The sequence below is a fragment of the Falco peregrinus genome, chromosome 5 (genome assembly GCF_023634155.1).
Source record: "Falco peregrinus isolate bFalPer1 chromosome 5, bFalPer1.pri, whole genome shotgun sequence".
Taxonomy (NCBI): Eukaryota; Metazoa; Chordata; class Aves; order Falconiformes; family Falconidae; genus Falco; species Falco peregrinus.
Window position 1 is genome coordinate 70,571,394 of NC_073725.1, and position 12,756 is coordinate 70,584,149.

At 66.0% G+C, this 12,756-nt stretch overlaps 2 protein-coding genes across 4 annotated transcripts; both read left to right on the plus strand.

Annotated features, from left to right (window-relative positions):
* The first annotated feature begins 2,866 nt into the window (after positions 1-2,866).
* On the plus strand, positions 2,867-4,507 carry NDUFA13 (NADH:ubiquinone oxidoreductase subunit A13). Its single transcript, XM_055804881.1, has 5 exons — positions 2,867-3,022; positions 3,109-3,187; positions 3,719-3,790; positions 3,868-3,937; positions 4,246-4,507. Exons 1-5 carry the CDS (start codon positions 2,929-2,931, stop codon positions 4,363-4,365), a joined length of 435 nt encoding a protein of 144 aa, XP_055660856.1. The 5' UTR covers positions 2,867-2,928; the 3' UTR covers positions 4,366-4,507.
* Positions 4,508-8,511: 4,004 nt separating this feature from the next.
* Positions 8,512-12,342, plus strand: YJEFN3 (YjeF N-terminal domain containing 3). 3 transcript variants are annotated; one of them, XM_027796297.2, is made up of 5 exons: positions 8,512-8,737; positions 8,874-8,982; positions 10,589-10,699; positions 10,785-10,898; positions 11,345-12,114. In XM_027796297.2, the coding sequence occupies exons 1-5, from the start codon at positions 8,679-8,681 to the stop codon at positions 11,792-11,794; spliced, it is 843 nt and encodes a 280-aa protein (XP_027652098.1). In that variant the 5' UTR covers positions 8,512-8,678; the 3' UTR covers positions 11,795-12,114. The 3 variants fall into 3 exon arrangements, with proteins under 3 accessions (XP_027652098.1, XP_027652099.2, XP_027652097.2); XM_027796298.2 differs by adding an exon at positions 12,121-12,342 and having other exon boundaries at positions 8,682-8,982; positions 11,345-11,495; XM_027796296.2 differs by having other exon boundaries at positions 8,682-8,982.
* The last annotated feature ends 414 nt before the right edge of the window (positions 12,343-12,756 follow it).

Genomic DNA, 12,756 nt, shown 5'->3' on the forward strand with positions numbered 1-12,756 from the left:
TCCTGCCCATGCTGCCTGGACAGGATGCACGGCTCTTCAGGCGAGCTGCCTGTGCCGCGGGGTTTGGGGGTCCTTGGCAGCGCACAGGGCTGCAGTGCCGGGGTCCCACGGCTCCCCATGGACCGGGAGGCAGCAGGAAAATTACACCTCGTGGCAATTAACCAGTGACGTGAAACATCCCAGGATGCTTTTGCACGGAGCTGGTGCCTGGGGCAAGGCTCTGGCCTCGGTTTTCCCAGTGGCTGGAGTCTCCCACAGCCTTGAGCTCCCCCACTCCGGCCCAGGACCCCCCAAGGCAGCAGGTCTGGGGGTCCTGCAAAGCCCCCAGACCTGGTGGGAGTTAAAAGGCAAAAATCTGGCTTCTGAGGTGGGAGCTGGGGGCTTCGGCCACCCAGGGATGGGGGTTTCTCTTTGTAAATGAGCCAACTGATTCCTGCTTTTCTTCTCCCTCCCTGCGCACAGCCAGGCGGGATCCAGGAACGTGTGTAGGTGTCCCACCAAAGTCCCGCCAGCTTCATTATGATAATTTACCAGCAGAAAAAGCCCCAGGTAAACATTCAACACGCCGAATCCAGAAACAAACCCCCAGCTGTTGGGGATCAGGCTGAATCCCTTCCCCTCGTCCAGCATCTTTAATTGATCCCAGGCCGTAAGCCCGGCCGTGGCTTTGGAGGTTTCTCCAGCATTTCCCTGGAGCATCCACAGTCCTGGGGCATTTCCCACCTCCCAGCCCACTGCTGCCTTCCCATCCCCTCCCCATCCTTCCTTTTCCCAGCTCATCAGCTCCGGGAGCTTCCACATGAGCCACCAGTGACTCTGTCTTCCCAGAGCTGGGAAAACGGTGGAAGCAGCAGGTTTCTATCAGTTTGGTTCCTCAATGGACCCAGAAGCTGCTGGATGGAGACCGGGATGTATAGTCGTGCCTGAAGGTGCTGCTTATTCCAGGGGCACCCACTGGGAAAGCACTTGGATGGGAGATAATGCCTGTGTTGCCCCACTCCGGTGCGCTGCCCCGGGGGGTGTCGGTGGGAATCGGGGGTCACTGCCAAAAGTGGGGGCAGGATGACGAGGCCCAGAGGTGGCCACTCATTCCCCGCAAGGATCTTTGCCCACCTCCCAGCTGGGTTCACCAGCGAATCCAGCTGCGGTGAAAGGATTTGATCCCGGGAAGGCTGGTCTTCCCTAAAGGCTGGACCACCCACAGCAGATGCAGGGGAGACCCCAGCTCCAGGGTCATTCGGGATGGGGCAAGGAGCAGGAGGTTTTCCTGCATCCCCCGGTGCATCCCGCCAGGAACACGGGCATCCCGGAGCATCCCGGGGCTCACCCTCCCCCATCCCCTCCCCCAGCTGGGCACACGCTACTCCCAGGCAGGATTGGCCCCATGAGCAGCAATCCAGCCCCCAGCCCCACATATCCCATGGGGGGCTGGGTGCAGGGCGGTGCTGGAGAAAGTGGGGAGCTGCTGCCTGTGGGCCTGGCCCAGGCATCCCCCCACCTTGGGGTGCCCATTCCCCCCCCCCCCAGCATGCTGGTGGGTGCCCCCCCGGCCTCGCCAGCTGCAAAGTTATTATGTCCCCGCCACAGCGGAGGGATTACGGCGCGATTAGAGATTAAGACAAGAGTGACCTTGATCTGTGTCCGAGGGTTTACAGGACTGGGGGTGCAGGGGAACCACCCCAGGGCCGGCGGGGGGCTGGGAGGGTCCGGGCCCTCCAGGTCCTGCCCCATTGGTCTGGGGGACACAGCAGGGCCAAGGTTTGGGGTGCAAGGGGCTGGGGGGGCCATGCTACCCACAGCCTGTTCACTGCTGCGTGTGTGCTCCAGTGTGAGTGTGCTCCGGGCACACTTGCCCTGTGCACCTGCTGCTGCTTTTTTTTTTTTTCTGCATGTTTCTTGCTGCATGCTTATTGCTGGATGCATGCTTTTCGGTGCACACTTCCCAGTACACACTTGCACAGGTTTTGCTGCATGCTTGCTGGTGGGTGCACACTTCTTGGTGCACGCTTCCCAGTGCTCGCTTGCCTGGTTTTTGCTGCATGCTCACTGGTGGATGCACTCTTTTTGGTGCACTACACTTGCATGTTTTTTGCTGCATGCTTGCTGGTGGGTGCACGCTTTTTAATGCATGCTTCCCAGTGCATACTTGCACAGTTTTTGCTGCATGGCTGTTGCTGGATGCACGCTGTCTGGTGCATGCTTCCCGTTGCATGCTTGCACGGGTTTTGCTGCATGCTTGCAGCTGGGGGCACACATTTTGGTGCACACTTCCCAGTGCACGCTTGCACGGTTTTTTGCTGCGTGCTCGCTGGTGGGTGCATGCTTTCCAGTGCACACTTGCACACTTTTTGCTGCATGCTCAGTGGTGGATGCATACTTTTTGGTGCACACTTCCCAGCACATGCTTGCCCATGGCTGCACTCTTGGTGCACACTTTACTGGTGCGTGCCCACTTTTTGGTGCATGTTTTCAAGTGTTTGCACGCTTACTGCTGGGTGCACGCTTGCTGCAGGGTGCACGCTTTTGGTGCGCACAGTCGGGGGCCACCTGCAGGTGGGTGCCCCCCACTCTTCGTTCCTCATCCCGGGAGTGCATGTGGGGAGAGCGGGACCCTGGTACCGGCCGTGCACGCGGAGCACTGAGCACCCCTGGGTGCAGGCTCCGCGCCCGGAGCAAAGCGAGCACCCCCGCTGTCCCCACCCCCTGCCCGGGTGCTCGGCGACACCTCGCGGCGGCGGCCGCCTCCCGCTCTGCCCACCGGGTGCCCGCCCACCCGCCCAGCTCCGCACCGCGCCCGGCGGGTTGGCCCCACCGCTCCCTGGCCCCCGCGTTGCCCCTTTAAGGCGCGGCGGACGGCGCTGTCACGTGGTGCGGCCGGCAGAGCGCTTCCCGCGAGCGCGGCGGAAGTGACGTAGCGCGGCCGCCGGGATGGCGGCGCCGAAGGTGAAGCAGGACATGGCCCCGCCGGGCGGGTACGGGCCCATCGACTACAAGCGGCACCTCCCGCGCCGCGGGCTCTCAGGTGGGCGGAGGGCGGGGAGCGGGGGCGGGAGGCCCGGCGGGGAGGGCCCGGTGCTGCCGGTGCCGCGCTCACCCGCGCCCCCGCAGGGTACAGCCTCTTCGCGCTCGGCATCGGCAGCCTCCTGCTGGGCTACTACACGCTCGTCAAGTGGAACCGGGAGCGCAGGTGCCGCCTCCCCAGCCCCGGGCTCCCCCCGGTTCCCCCGGGCTCTCCCCGGGGTCCCCCGGGCCTACCCCGGGCCCCCCCCCGCCCCGGGCCCCCCCCCGGTCGTCTTGTGGTCCCGTCCCTTCCCGGCGGCCGCGATCGTCGTCCCGCCCACCTGGGGTTCCCCTCGATCATCTTTGTCCCGTGCCCCCTCACCGAGCCCCGCGGGTTTGTCCCCCCACCTTCCCCGAGGTCACCCGCCGGGTCGTTCTGTGTCCCATCCCGTGTCCCCGGTTTATCCTGTGTCCCCCCTGCCCCGGGCGTCCCCCCACGCTCCCACCCGTGGGCTCACCGGTTCTGGTTCCTTGCTCTCCCGCCCCGGTTCCACCCCCCCGGGATTTGCTTTCCCCATCCCCTCCCCCGGCTCTTCCCGGCCCCCCCAGCCCCTCCCCCCGGTGCTCACCCCCAGCCCCCCCCAGCGGTGCTTCCCCGCGGTGCTCCCCCCCCCCCAGCTCACAGCCCTGCCCCCCCTCCCCCCCCATCCCACCGCAGGCGGCTGCTGATCGAGGACCTGGAGGCACGGATTGCCCTGATGCCGCTGCTGCAGGCAGAGTCAGACCGCAGGTACCGAGGGCGTGGGGGAGGTCCCCACTGGGCGTTGTGCCCCCCTGCTCAGGGCTTAGCCTCCCCTTCTCTCGCAGGACCCTCCGGATGCTGCGGCAGAACCTGGATGAGGAGGCCAAAATCATGAAGGATGTTCCTGGCTGGAAGGTTTGTGACCCAGGTGCCCCGGGGCTGGGCGGGGGCCGTGCCACTGGCTGCCCCTCGGTGATGCCCGGCACAGTGGGGGGGGGCGGAACCGGCCACCCCAGCGGATTTGGGTCTGTGCCACATCTCTGGGAACGCTCACATCACCCAGGCTTGAAGAAGCCCCCAGAAACCAGCGGCATAGGGGGCTACGCTGAGCAGTGAAGCTCATTCTGCTGCCTGCCAGGGCTTGGAGCCAGAGGGGGGGGGGGGCACCGCTCAGCTGGGGGGCTGCGGCTGCCCCCCCCCCACCGCTCTCCCCCCCCCCCCAGGTGGGCGAATCCCTGTACCACACCGACCGCTGGGTGCCCCCCACGCTGGAGGAGCTCTACTACCTGCGCCCCACCAGCGAGGTGGAGAACGAGAAGTTCGGGCTGCAGTACTATGTCTGAGGCGCGGCACAGCATGGCACAGCCCGGCACCGCGCTCACCGGGCTCTGGCATCCCCTGGTGCCGTGGGGGGGCGGCGGCGGCTGCCCAGTGCTGCCTGTTCCAATATCTGTCATTAAACCTACACGGATCCGCGGTGTCGGACATGGTGTCGGCATGTTCCTGGTGCAGCTCCGTGTCCTGGAGCGGGACACTTGGCTGGCCCCGGGGGGGGTGTTGCTCTTCCTGCTGCTGCATGTTGGGGGGTCCTGGCTCTTGTTCCCAGAGCCCCCCCAGCGTGGGGGGAGCAGGGGATCGGCCCCGGTTGCTGCGTGGCTGAGCCGGGCCCTGCTCCGGCTGCTGAAAACATCCTGATGGGGGCTGGGTAGCTGCAGCCCCGGCCCTGCGGGTCCCCTGCAGCAAGGGCTTGTCCCCCAGTGTCACAGCTGGGGGCTGGCAGGTGGAGGGGGGAGGGGCGGGGGACGGACTCAGCCCACCCTCCGGTTGCTGAGGGTGGCACCCACCGGGGTTGAGTGCAAAACACCGATTTTGAGTGTTTGGTGTGTCCCAGTTGCTGGGGGGGGGCATAAGGTGCTTTGTGGATCACTGTGGGGTGCAGGCAGCTGCCCCCCCCCCCCCCGCTGTCTGGGGGGGGGGGGGAGGGGCGTAGAGGCGATTTCGGGGCTCACCACCACCACAAACCGAGCCGGGGGCGGCGGGGGCGGGCCTGGGGCCCGGGCGATGCTCCCGGGGAGGGGGGGCCGGGCGGGGCGGGGGCAGCCGGAGCCGCCTCCCCCGGGCGGCATCGCCAAGCGCCGGGGGTCCGCGCTGCTGCCGCCGCTCCCGCAGGGCTCCGCCGCCGCCGCCGGGATGAGCTCCGCGCCCGGCCCCGCCCGGCAGCCGCCCCGCTACCTCAGGTGAGCCCGGCCCCAGGGACCCCCCCGACGGGGGATGCCAGCAGCCCCGAGGGGGGTCTGGGGTCCCGCCGTGCCTGTGCCCCTCACCGTACGCCCGCACCGGAGCTGCTGCCCCACCCCAGCCCCCGCCGCCGCTGCCCCCCGGGACGGGCTGGGGGGGAACCTGCTACCCCGGGACCCCCTCCCCCCGGCTCGGCTCCTGCCTCCCGTGATGCCCCCAGCGCCCCGGTGCCGCCAGCCCCCCTTCCAGCTGTCCCCACGCATGTCTCACCGCGGGGCGATCCCAGCCCGGCTTCTCGCACCCCCGAGGACGGGGGCGGGGGGGGGGGCCGGTACCCAAATAACCGCGGTTGCCAGAGCAACTGCATCCCGGGTCGCCATGGCTGCGGCAGGGATGCTGGGATGGCTCCGGCACGCGCGGCCCCAGCGCGGGAAGCGGCACGGGGGAGACTCCGGTACCGCCTGGGGCTGGGGACCCGTGTGCGTCCCCAGCTCCCCGTGCTTGCACCCCGCGGGGCGGGGGGGACGAGTGGCGGGCAGGGAGCCGGGATGTGGGACCGGGACACGGAGCCGGGTGTAGAGGCGGGCACGGAGCTGGGATGCGGGACTGGGATGCAGAGGGAGGATACGGAGCTGGGATGTGGGACTGGGATGCAGAGGGAGGATACGGAGCTGGGATGTGGGACTGGGATGCAGAGGGAGGATACGGAGCTGGGATGTGGGACTGGGATGTGGGACTGGGATGCAGAGGGAGGATACGGAGCTGGGATGTGGGACTGGGATGCAGAGGGAGGATACGGAGCTGGGATGTGGGACTGGGATGCAGAGGGAGGATACGGAGCTGGGATGTGGGACTGGGATGCAGAGGGAGGTTACGGAGCTGGGATGTGGGACTGGGATGCAGAGGGAGGATACGGAGCTGGGATGTGGGACTGGGATGCAGAGGGAGGTTACGGAGCTGGGATGTGGGACTGGGATGCAGAGGGAGGATACGGAGCTGGGATGTGGGACTGGGATGCAGAGGGAGGATACGGAGCTGGGATGTGGGACTGGGATGCAGAGGGAGGATACGGAGCTGGGATGTGGGACTGGGATGCAGAGGGAGGATACGGAGCTGGGATGTGGGACTGGGATGTGAGACTGGGATGCAGAGGGAGGTTACGGAGCTAGGATGTGGGACTGGGATGTGAGACTGGGATGCAGAGGGAGGATACGGAGCTGGGATGTGGGACTGGGATGCAGAGGGAGGATACGGAGCTGGGATGTGGGACTGGGATGCAGAGGGAGGATACGGAGCTGGGATGTGGGACTGGGATGCAGAGGGAGGATACGGAGCTGGGATGTGGGACTGGGATGCAGAGGGAGGACATGGGACTGGGATGCGGGACTGGGATGCAGAGGGAGGACATGGGACTGGGGTGCAGAACTGGGATGCAGAGGGAGGACATGGGACTGGGGTGCAGAACTGGGATGCAGAGGGAGGACATGGGACTGGGATGCGGGACTGGGATGCAGAGGGAGGACATGGGACTAGGATGCGGGACTGGAATGCAGAGGGAGGACATGGGACTGGGGTGCAGAACTGGGATGCAGAGGGAGGACACGGAGCCGTGATGCAGAACTGGGATGTGGGACTGGGATGCAGAGTGAGGACATGGAGCCGTGTTGCAGAACAGTGATGCAGAATGCGAGGTGCCCTGCCCCTGGAACTGGGGTACAGGAGGGGACACAGGAGGGATGCTTTTGAACCCCTCATCCTTCAGCTCCTCCCCCTCCCGCTCCCAGTAAGGTCTCTGCCCCGCCAGTGCAGCAGCAGCTCTGGCCATCCACCACGCCCCAGGAGGCAGCAGTAACTGGGTTAAACTGCGTTGGACTGGGCTTTGCTGGGTTTCAGCAGGGCTCAGTGGGGCACCTACCCCTGCACAGGGGACAGGAGCAGCGTGTCCCCCCCTGCATCCCCAGCCCCTATAGCAAAGCCAAACCGCAAAGCGGGGAGGGCCGAGAGCGCACGTGCACCCCAGAGCGCTTGGAGGGGACTCTGCTCCCGGGGTGGGCAGCGAGCCAGGACTCGGGGAGCCCCACAATGTGTGTCCCCCCCCCCCTTCCTGGGGACGATGCCAGGACCGCGGGAGCCAGCCCGGGCCGCAGCCCAGGTTTCCCTGCCAGCAGTGATTACGGGCAATGTTCTCCCCTGGAGCAGACGTGGGGAATTTTGTCAGAGCCGAAAATGCGCCTTTTGTTGGGTGACTGACAACACAGCTGCACTGGGGCTAGCTGGGCTCTGCCAGGCCCCGCACAGGACCAGGGAGCAGGGGCTGCATTTGGCCCCTTTTCCCCCCTTTTTGCCCCTGGTGTGGGGCTGGGGACAGGCTGGGACTCACTAGAGGGCACCAGATGATTGGGGATGGGATGTGGGATGGGATGAACAGGATGGGAAAGGAGAGGAGGCATGGGGCAGGGTGAGGGTTTTTTTTCTTCTGGGGGTCTGCCAGGTTGGGCAGGGCACTGGGGTTTTGTGGGGTCTGCCGAGGCATACAGGGGGTATGGGGTGGGCCTGTGGGGACAGCCAGAGGATGTGGGGTCAATGAGATCTGTCAGCACGGCCAGGGGACAGGGTCTAAGGGGTCTGCCAGAGTGACCAGGGCATGGCAGGTCTATGGGGTTTGTCAGGATGGCCAGGGGACAGGGTGGGATCAGCCACGGTGGCTGGGGAGTAGGGGGCTCTCTGGGCTCTGCCAGAACGACCAGGGGATGTCAGAACTAAATGGTCTCCAGGCTTTGCCAGGACCCCCAGGGGACAGCCTGGTACGGGCTCTGCTGGGACACAGGGGGCTCTGGGCTCTGCCAGGACACCCAGGGGACATGGCTGGCTCATGGGGTCACCCTGGACAGTGCAGGGTGACCCTGCAGCCAGGGACTCAGCAAGCCCCCAGCCCCTGTTCCCCCCAGCTCCCAGGGCTGGTAGCACCACACCTTCCTGCAGATAGTGGAGGGCCAGTTGGTCCCCTCCCTGCGACTAGGACCGAGCAAGGTGTGAGTGTGCATCCCCAAAGCAGGAGCATGGCCGGGGCCCCTCAGCTGCCCCTCAGGCTGCAAATTTTCCTCCCTGGGCCACAAGCATCCCGACTGCGGCCTCTCCTAGGGGCCAGATTTCACGTCCCTTCCATGACAAGCGCACAGCAGCTCACTGGACCCAGCACACGCTGTTCCAGCCGCGGCGCAGGTGAGCCAACAGATGTGAGCAATTATTGTCCAATTTGGAGGCTCCCGGACCCTGCCAGCTCCTGGGCTCGCAGCGCAGGAACAACCGCAGCATTGTTTGCTTTTATATAACAGCCCGATCCCCACGAGCCCGGGGATGCTGCCAAGGCCGTGCCTCGCACGAAATACAGCCCCCCCCTGTGCTGCCGGGCTCCCGAATGTGCCGGCCGTGTGCATCCCCAGCCCCGAGCCACCGGCCATGCCCACCCTCAGCCTTGTGAGCCCCCAGCCCGCTTGCCCGTTGCCCCCAAGCATCCCCTGCCCTGCACCGCGGGGATGCTTGGGGGCCCAAGGGGCGTAGTGCTGGGGCAGGGGGGTGTCCCTGCCCTCACTGCTGTCCGCTCCCCCCGCAGCAAGGCGGAGGCAGAGGCCATCGAGAAGGAGCTGCTGGAGGATTATCGGTTTGGGCGGCAGCAGCTGATCGAGATCTGGGGACACGCCTGTGCCATGGCCGTGACCAAGGTGAGGTGGCCAGTGGGGCCCAAGACCCCCCCGCCGGGGTGGGGGGGCTGCCGGCTGCTCTCCCCCCCGCACCCTGTCCCCCTGTGTGGCCTTTCCCACCCCAGCTGTGGTCTCCCTCCCACCCTGGATGGAGGCACAGGGATAGTGGGATGATGCTCTGGCCATGCCAGGGCTGCAGCCTCACCCTGGGAGACGGGGTGGGGGGGTGGGGTGTCTGCATTCCTCAGCTGCCCTTTGTTATCCCCCCCGGGGTGAACTGGGGTCACCCGGGGCCAGTGGGTTCCACCATCCACCCCTGCCAGGCACCGGCTGCCTTTGCTGTGCGTGGGGAGGAGGGTGCTGGGGGGCTCCTCAAGCCCTGGCATTGCTCCCCTGGTGTGGGGAGCCCCGAGTGCTCGTGCTGGATGGGACGAGGAGGAGGAGGAGGAGGAGGAGGAGGCAGCAGCTGGGCAAGTGGAGGTGCAGCATCAAGGGCAGCTTTGTGCCTCGGCAGCCGCCGAGCTCCGCGCCCACCTGCCTCAGCTTTTCCGTTGGAGGTGTCTGGACTGTGCTCTGCCCTTCCCTTCTCTGAGGGCAGAGAAGTTGCCTGAGGAGGGGAAATATTTGGGTGTTGGAGCCTCTCTGGATCCTGGGGCTGGTCCTGGTCCCTGCCCCAAGGCTGGTCCAGGTCCCACAGTGCGGGGCTGCCCACCCCTCCAGGGCCCCCCCTGTACGGCAGCACCCCTGGCTCCACCACCAGCCCCAGCTGGGGAGAGTGGGGCTGAGCATCCTCTTCCTCATGGTGTTGAGCCAGGGAGAGCATCCGCGGATCCCAGTTCGGGCATCCCGCCCCCCAGTCAGGATCCCCTCCCGGTGCATCCCCTGGAGCCACAATGCAGGTTGGCACCAGGGCAGGGCCAGGGCCAGGCGAGCCTGGCTTTGTCCGGCACCGCAGCGCTGCAAGCGGGCCGTGCTGCTCAGGTCTCTGGCGGCTGGATGGGACCAGGAGCCAGGCTCTGCGAGCAGGAAAAAATCTGTCAATGGATAAACAGAGCCTCCCTTTGCAGGCTGCTGGTATGTGGAGTGCTCGGCCACCTCCCTGCAGGCTGGCAGGGAGCCCCGTCCCGCCACGGGCATCATCCTGTCCTGGGCATCGTCCTCAGCCCACCTTGGGCACCTTCCCTATCCCACCGTGGGCATCGTCATCATCCCACCATGGGCATCATCATCATGCCACCATGGGCATCATCATCATCCCACCGTGGGCATCATCATCATCCAACCATGGGCACCATCTGCATCCCACCGTGGACACCATCCTCATCCCACTATGGGCCCTGTCCTGCCCTGGGCACCATCCAAGTCCTGCTGTGGTGCCATTCCCATCCCACTGTGGGCATTGTCCCCATCACATGCCCCCTCCTGCCATGGGTACTGTCTCCATCCTACTGTGGGTGCTGTCCCCATCCCACCACACACCACGCTGCCCACCCAGCAGCACAGCCTTACTGTGGGTCATCAAGCCCCGGTCCCCCCGCCACATCCCCGATGCTGGGTGCCATCCCCAGGGCTGCCCCAGAGGGACGGGGCTGGGCAGTGACATGACATCCCTGTCTCCTCTCGGCAGGCCTTCCCGCTGCCGTCCCTGCCGCGCAAGCAGCCCACGGTGCTGGTCGTTTGTGGCCCCGCACAGAATGGGGCCATTGGCCTGGTGTGCGCCCGGCACCTGCGGATCTTTGTAGGTATCTTCCTTCCCTCGTGCTCCTCTTCATCCTCGAGTGGTGCCAGGCTCCCACACCGCATCCCCACTCTCCATCCCACAGGACTATGAGCCCACCATCTTCTACCCCAAACGCTCCCCGGACCCCCTGTACCGGGATTTCACGACACAGTGCGAGAAGATGGACATCCCCTTCCTCTCCTACCTCCCCACCGAGGTGAGACCCCTGGAGCCCCCGTGCTCACTGGCTGATGTGGTTGAGTTTGTTATTCTTTTTTTATTCCTTCCATCCCCCCCGCAACCCCGCCCCCGGCTCTGCTGGGAGCCCGGGGATGCCATGAAATCCAGCGGCGGCTGCTGCGGCCCCGCCAGCCACCGGCTCTGTTGTTGTTGGAAGCGTTGGGCTCGGTGGGAGGAATGTGACCCGAAAGCACTGCCCTGGCCAGGGCCGCGTGTCTCGGCGTGCTGGGCTCCGCCGCACCACCGCGCCCCTCACCCCCCCCTCCCTGCCTTGGCTTCTTGGGGGGGGCGGATTTTTTTGGCAGTAGCTCTTGGATGAATCTATTTATGCAGGAAGACGGGATCCCTGTGTGGGGTTCGGTGCCTGTCCCATAGGGGGGTGGGGGGGACCCCCCAGCTGCTGCCCACCGTGTCCCCCCCCAGGTGCAGCTGATCAATGATGCCTACAACGCCGTGGTGGACGCCGTGCTGGGAGCTGAGGCGGAGGCGACCGAGGGGAGGGAGCCCTGCGCTGCCATCCTGGCCACCCTGAAGCTCATCCGCATCCCCATCGTCAGCCTGGATGTGCCCTCAGGTCTGGCACCATGCTCAGCATCCCCCCAGGCAGGATGGAACCCCCCCAGCTCTGTGCTCACCCCAAGATTGTCACCCAGCCCACTGTGGCATCACCCTGGGCTCAGCGCCTGGGTGGTGGGGGAGCCCCTGCGGAGCCCTCCCAGGGTGGGGACAGCCCCGGGGACCCCCAGCTTTCCCCCCCCCCAGCCTGGCAGCATCCCTGCCGGCAGCCCAGGCTGGCAGCCGCTCTCCACGGATGCGTTCAGGGCATCCACGATAAATAACAAACTCCTTGAACTGAGACATGATGTAATTTGAAAACACCCGGGTGTCTGGTGGCCAGGCCTGGAATTGCCATCACACCCCCACACCGCGTGTGCCCCCCCCCCCCCGGCAGGAGCAAACAGGAGCTCTCGGCACGGCTGCTGGTGAATCCCCACCAAGCAAAACCCCGCACAGTGCCAGGATGCAGCTGGAGCGGTGCAAGGCAGCGATGCTGGGGGGACACACACGCACCCCCTCCTCCCTGCGCCCTCCCCTCCTCCACCACCCCAGAGCATTCTCCACCGGCAAACTGGTGCCCGGCAGCGCTGTGTCCCCTGGGGTGCCCTGAACCCCTCCCCGTGTCTTTTTTGCCATGGCAGGGTGGGACGTGGAGGCCGGGAGCAGTGGTGGGATCAGCCCCGACGTGCTGGTGTCACTGGCGGCACCCAAGCAGTGCGCTCGGCGCTTCCTGGGCCGCCAGCACTTCGTGGCCGGGCGATTCCTCCCCTACGACGTGCAGAAGAAGTTTGAGCTCAACCTGCCTGAGTACCCCGGCACCGAGTGCGTGGTGGCCCTGCGAGCCCCCCAGCAATAAAGCGCTTGGTGGCTCTTCCCTGGGGTCGATGTCTGCCTGGGAACACGGGGTGAGGGGACAGTGGCCTCATGGCAGGGCTGGGCTGGGGGCTTGTGCCGGGATTTGGTTCCATGTCCCGTCCATGCCAGGGAATGGCCCCGTGCGCAGCTTGGCCCCCCTGTGCTGTGTCCCCTGGGACCTGTCACCAACCTGCTCTCAGGGGCAGACCCCATGTGACCTCCTCTGTCGCCTGTCCCATGGGGATGTGGGCAGTTCCTGGGGTCCCATGGGTGGGTGTGGGGTCCCCATTGCTGCTGCATTCCCCCATAGCTTGAAACCCTCAAGCGCACTGGGGAAGGGGCGCAGGAGCAGCCCCCTCGCTACAGGGTTTTTTAATTAACAGGGAGAGCAGTGACAAGCCACCGCTGGGGACCGTCCCCGC

Bases quoted from the DNA above. Each gene is read 5' to 3' on its own strand.
- NDUFA13 (XM_055804881.1), top strand. From the start codon at position 2,929: ATGGCGGCGCCGAAGGTGAAGCAGGACATGGCCCCGCCGGGCGGGTAC. The intron at 3,023-3,108 runs GTGGGCGGAGGG...GCGCCCCCGCAG, and splicing joins CCCGCGCCGCGGGCTCTCAG to GGTACAGCCTCTTCGCGCTC. The intron at 3,938-4,245 runs GTTTGTGACCCA...CCCCCCCCCCAG, and splicing joins AGGATGTTCCTGGCTGGAAG to GTGGGCGAATCCCTGTACCA.
- YJEFN3 (XM_027796296.2), top strand. From the start codon at position 8,797: ATGCTTGGGGGCCCAAGGGGCGTAGTGCTGGGGCAGGGGGGTGTCCCT. The intron at 8,983-10,588 runs GTGAGGTGGCCA...TCCTCTCGGCAG, and splicing joins GTGCCATGGCCGTGACCAAG to GCCTTCCCGCTGCCGTCCCT. The intron at 10,700-10,784 runs GTAGGTATCTTC...TCCATCCCACAG, and splicing joins CCCGGCACCTGCGGATCTTT to GACTATGAGCCCACCATCTT.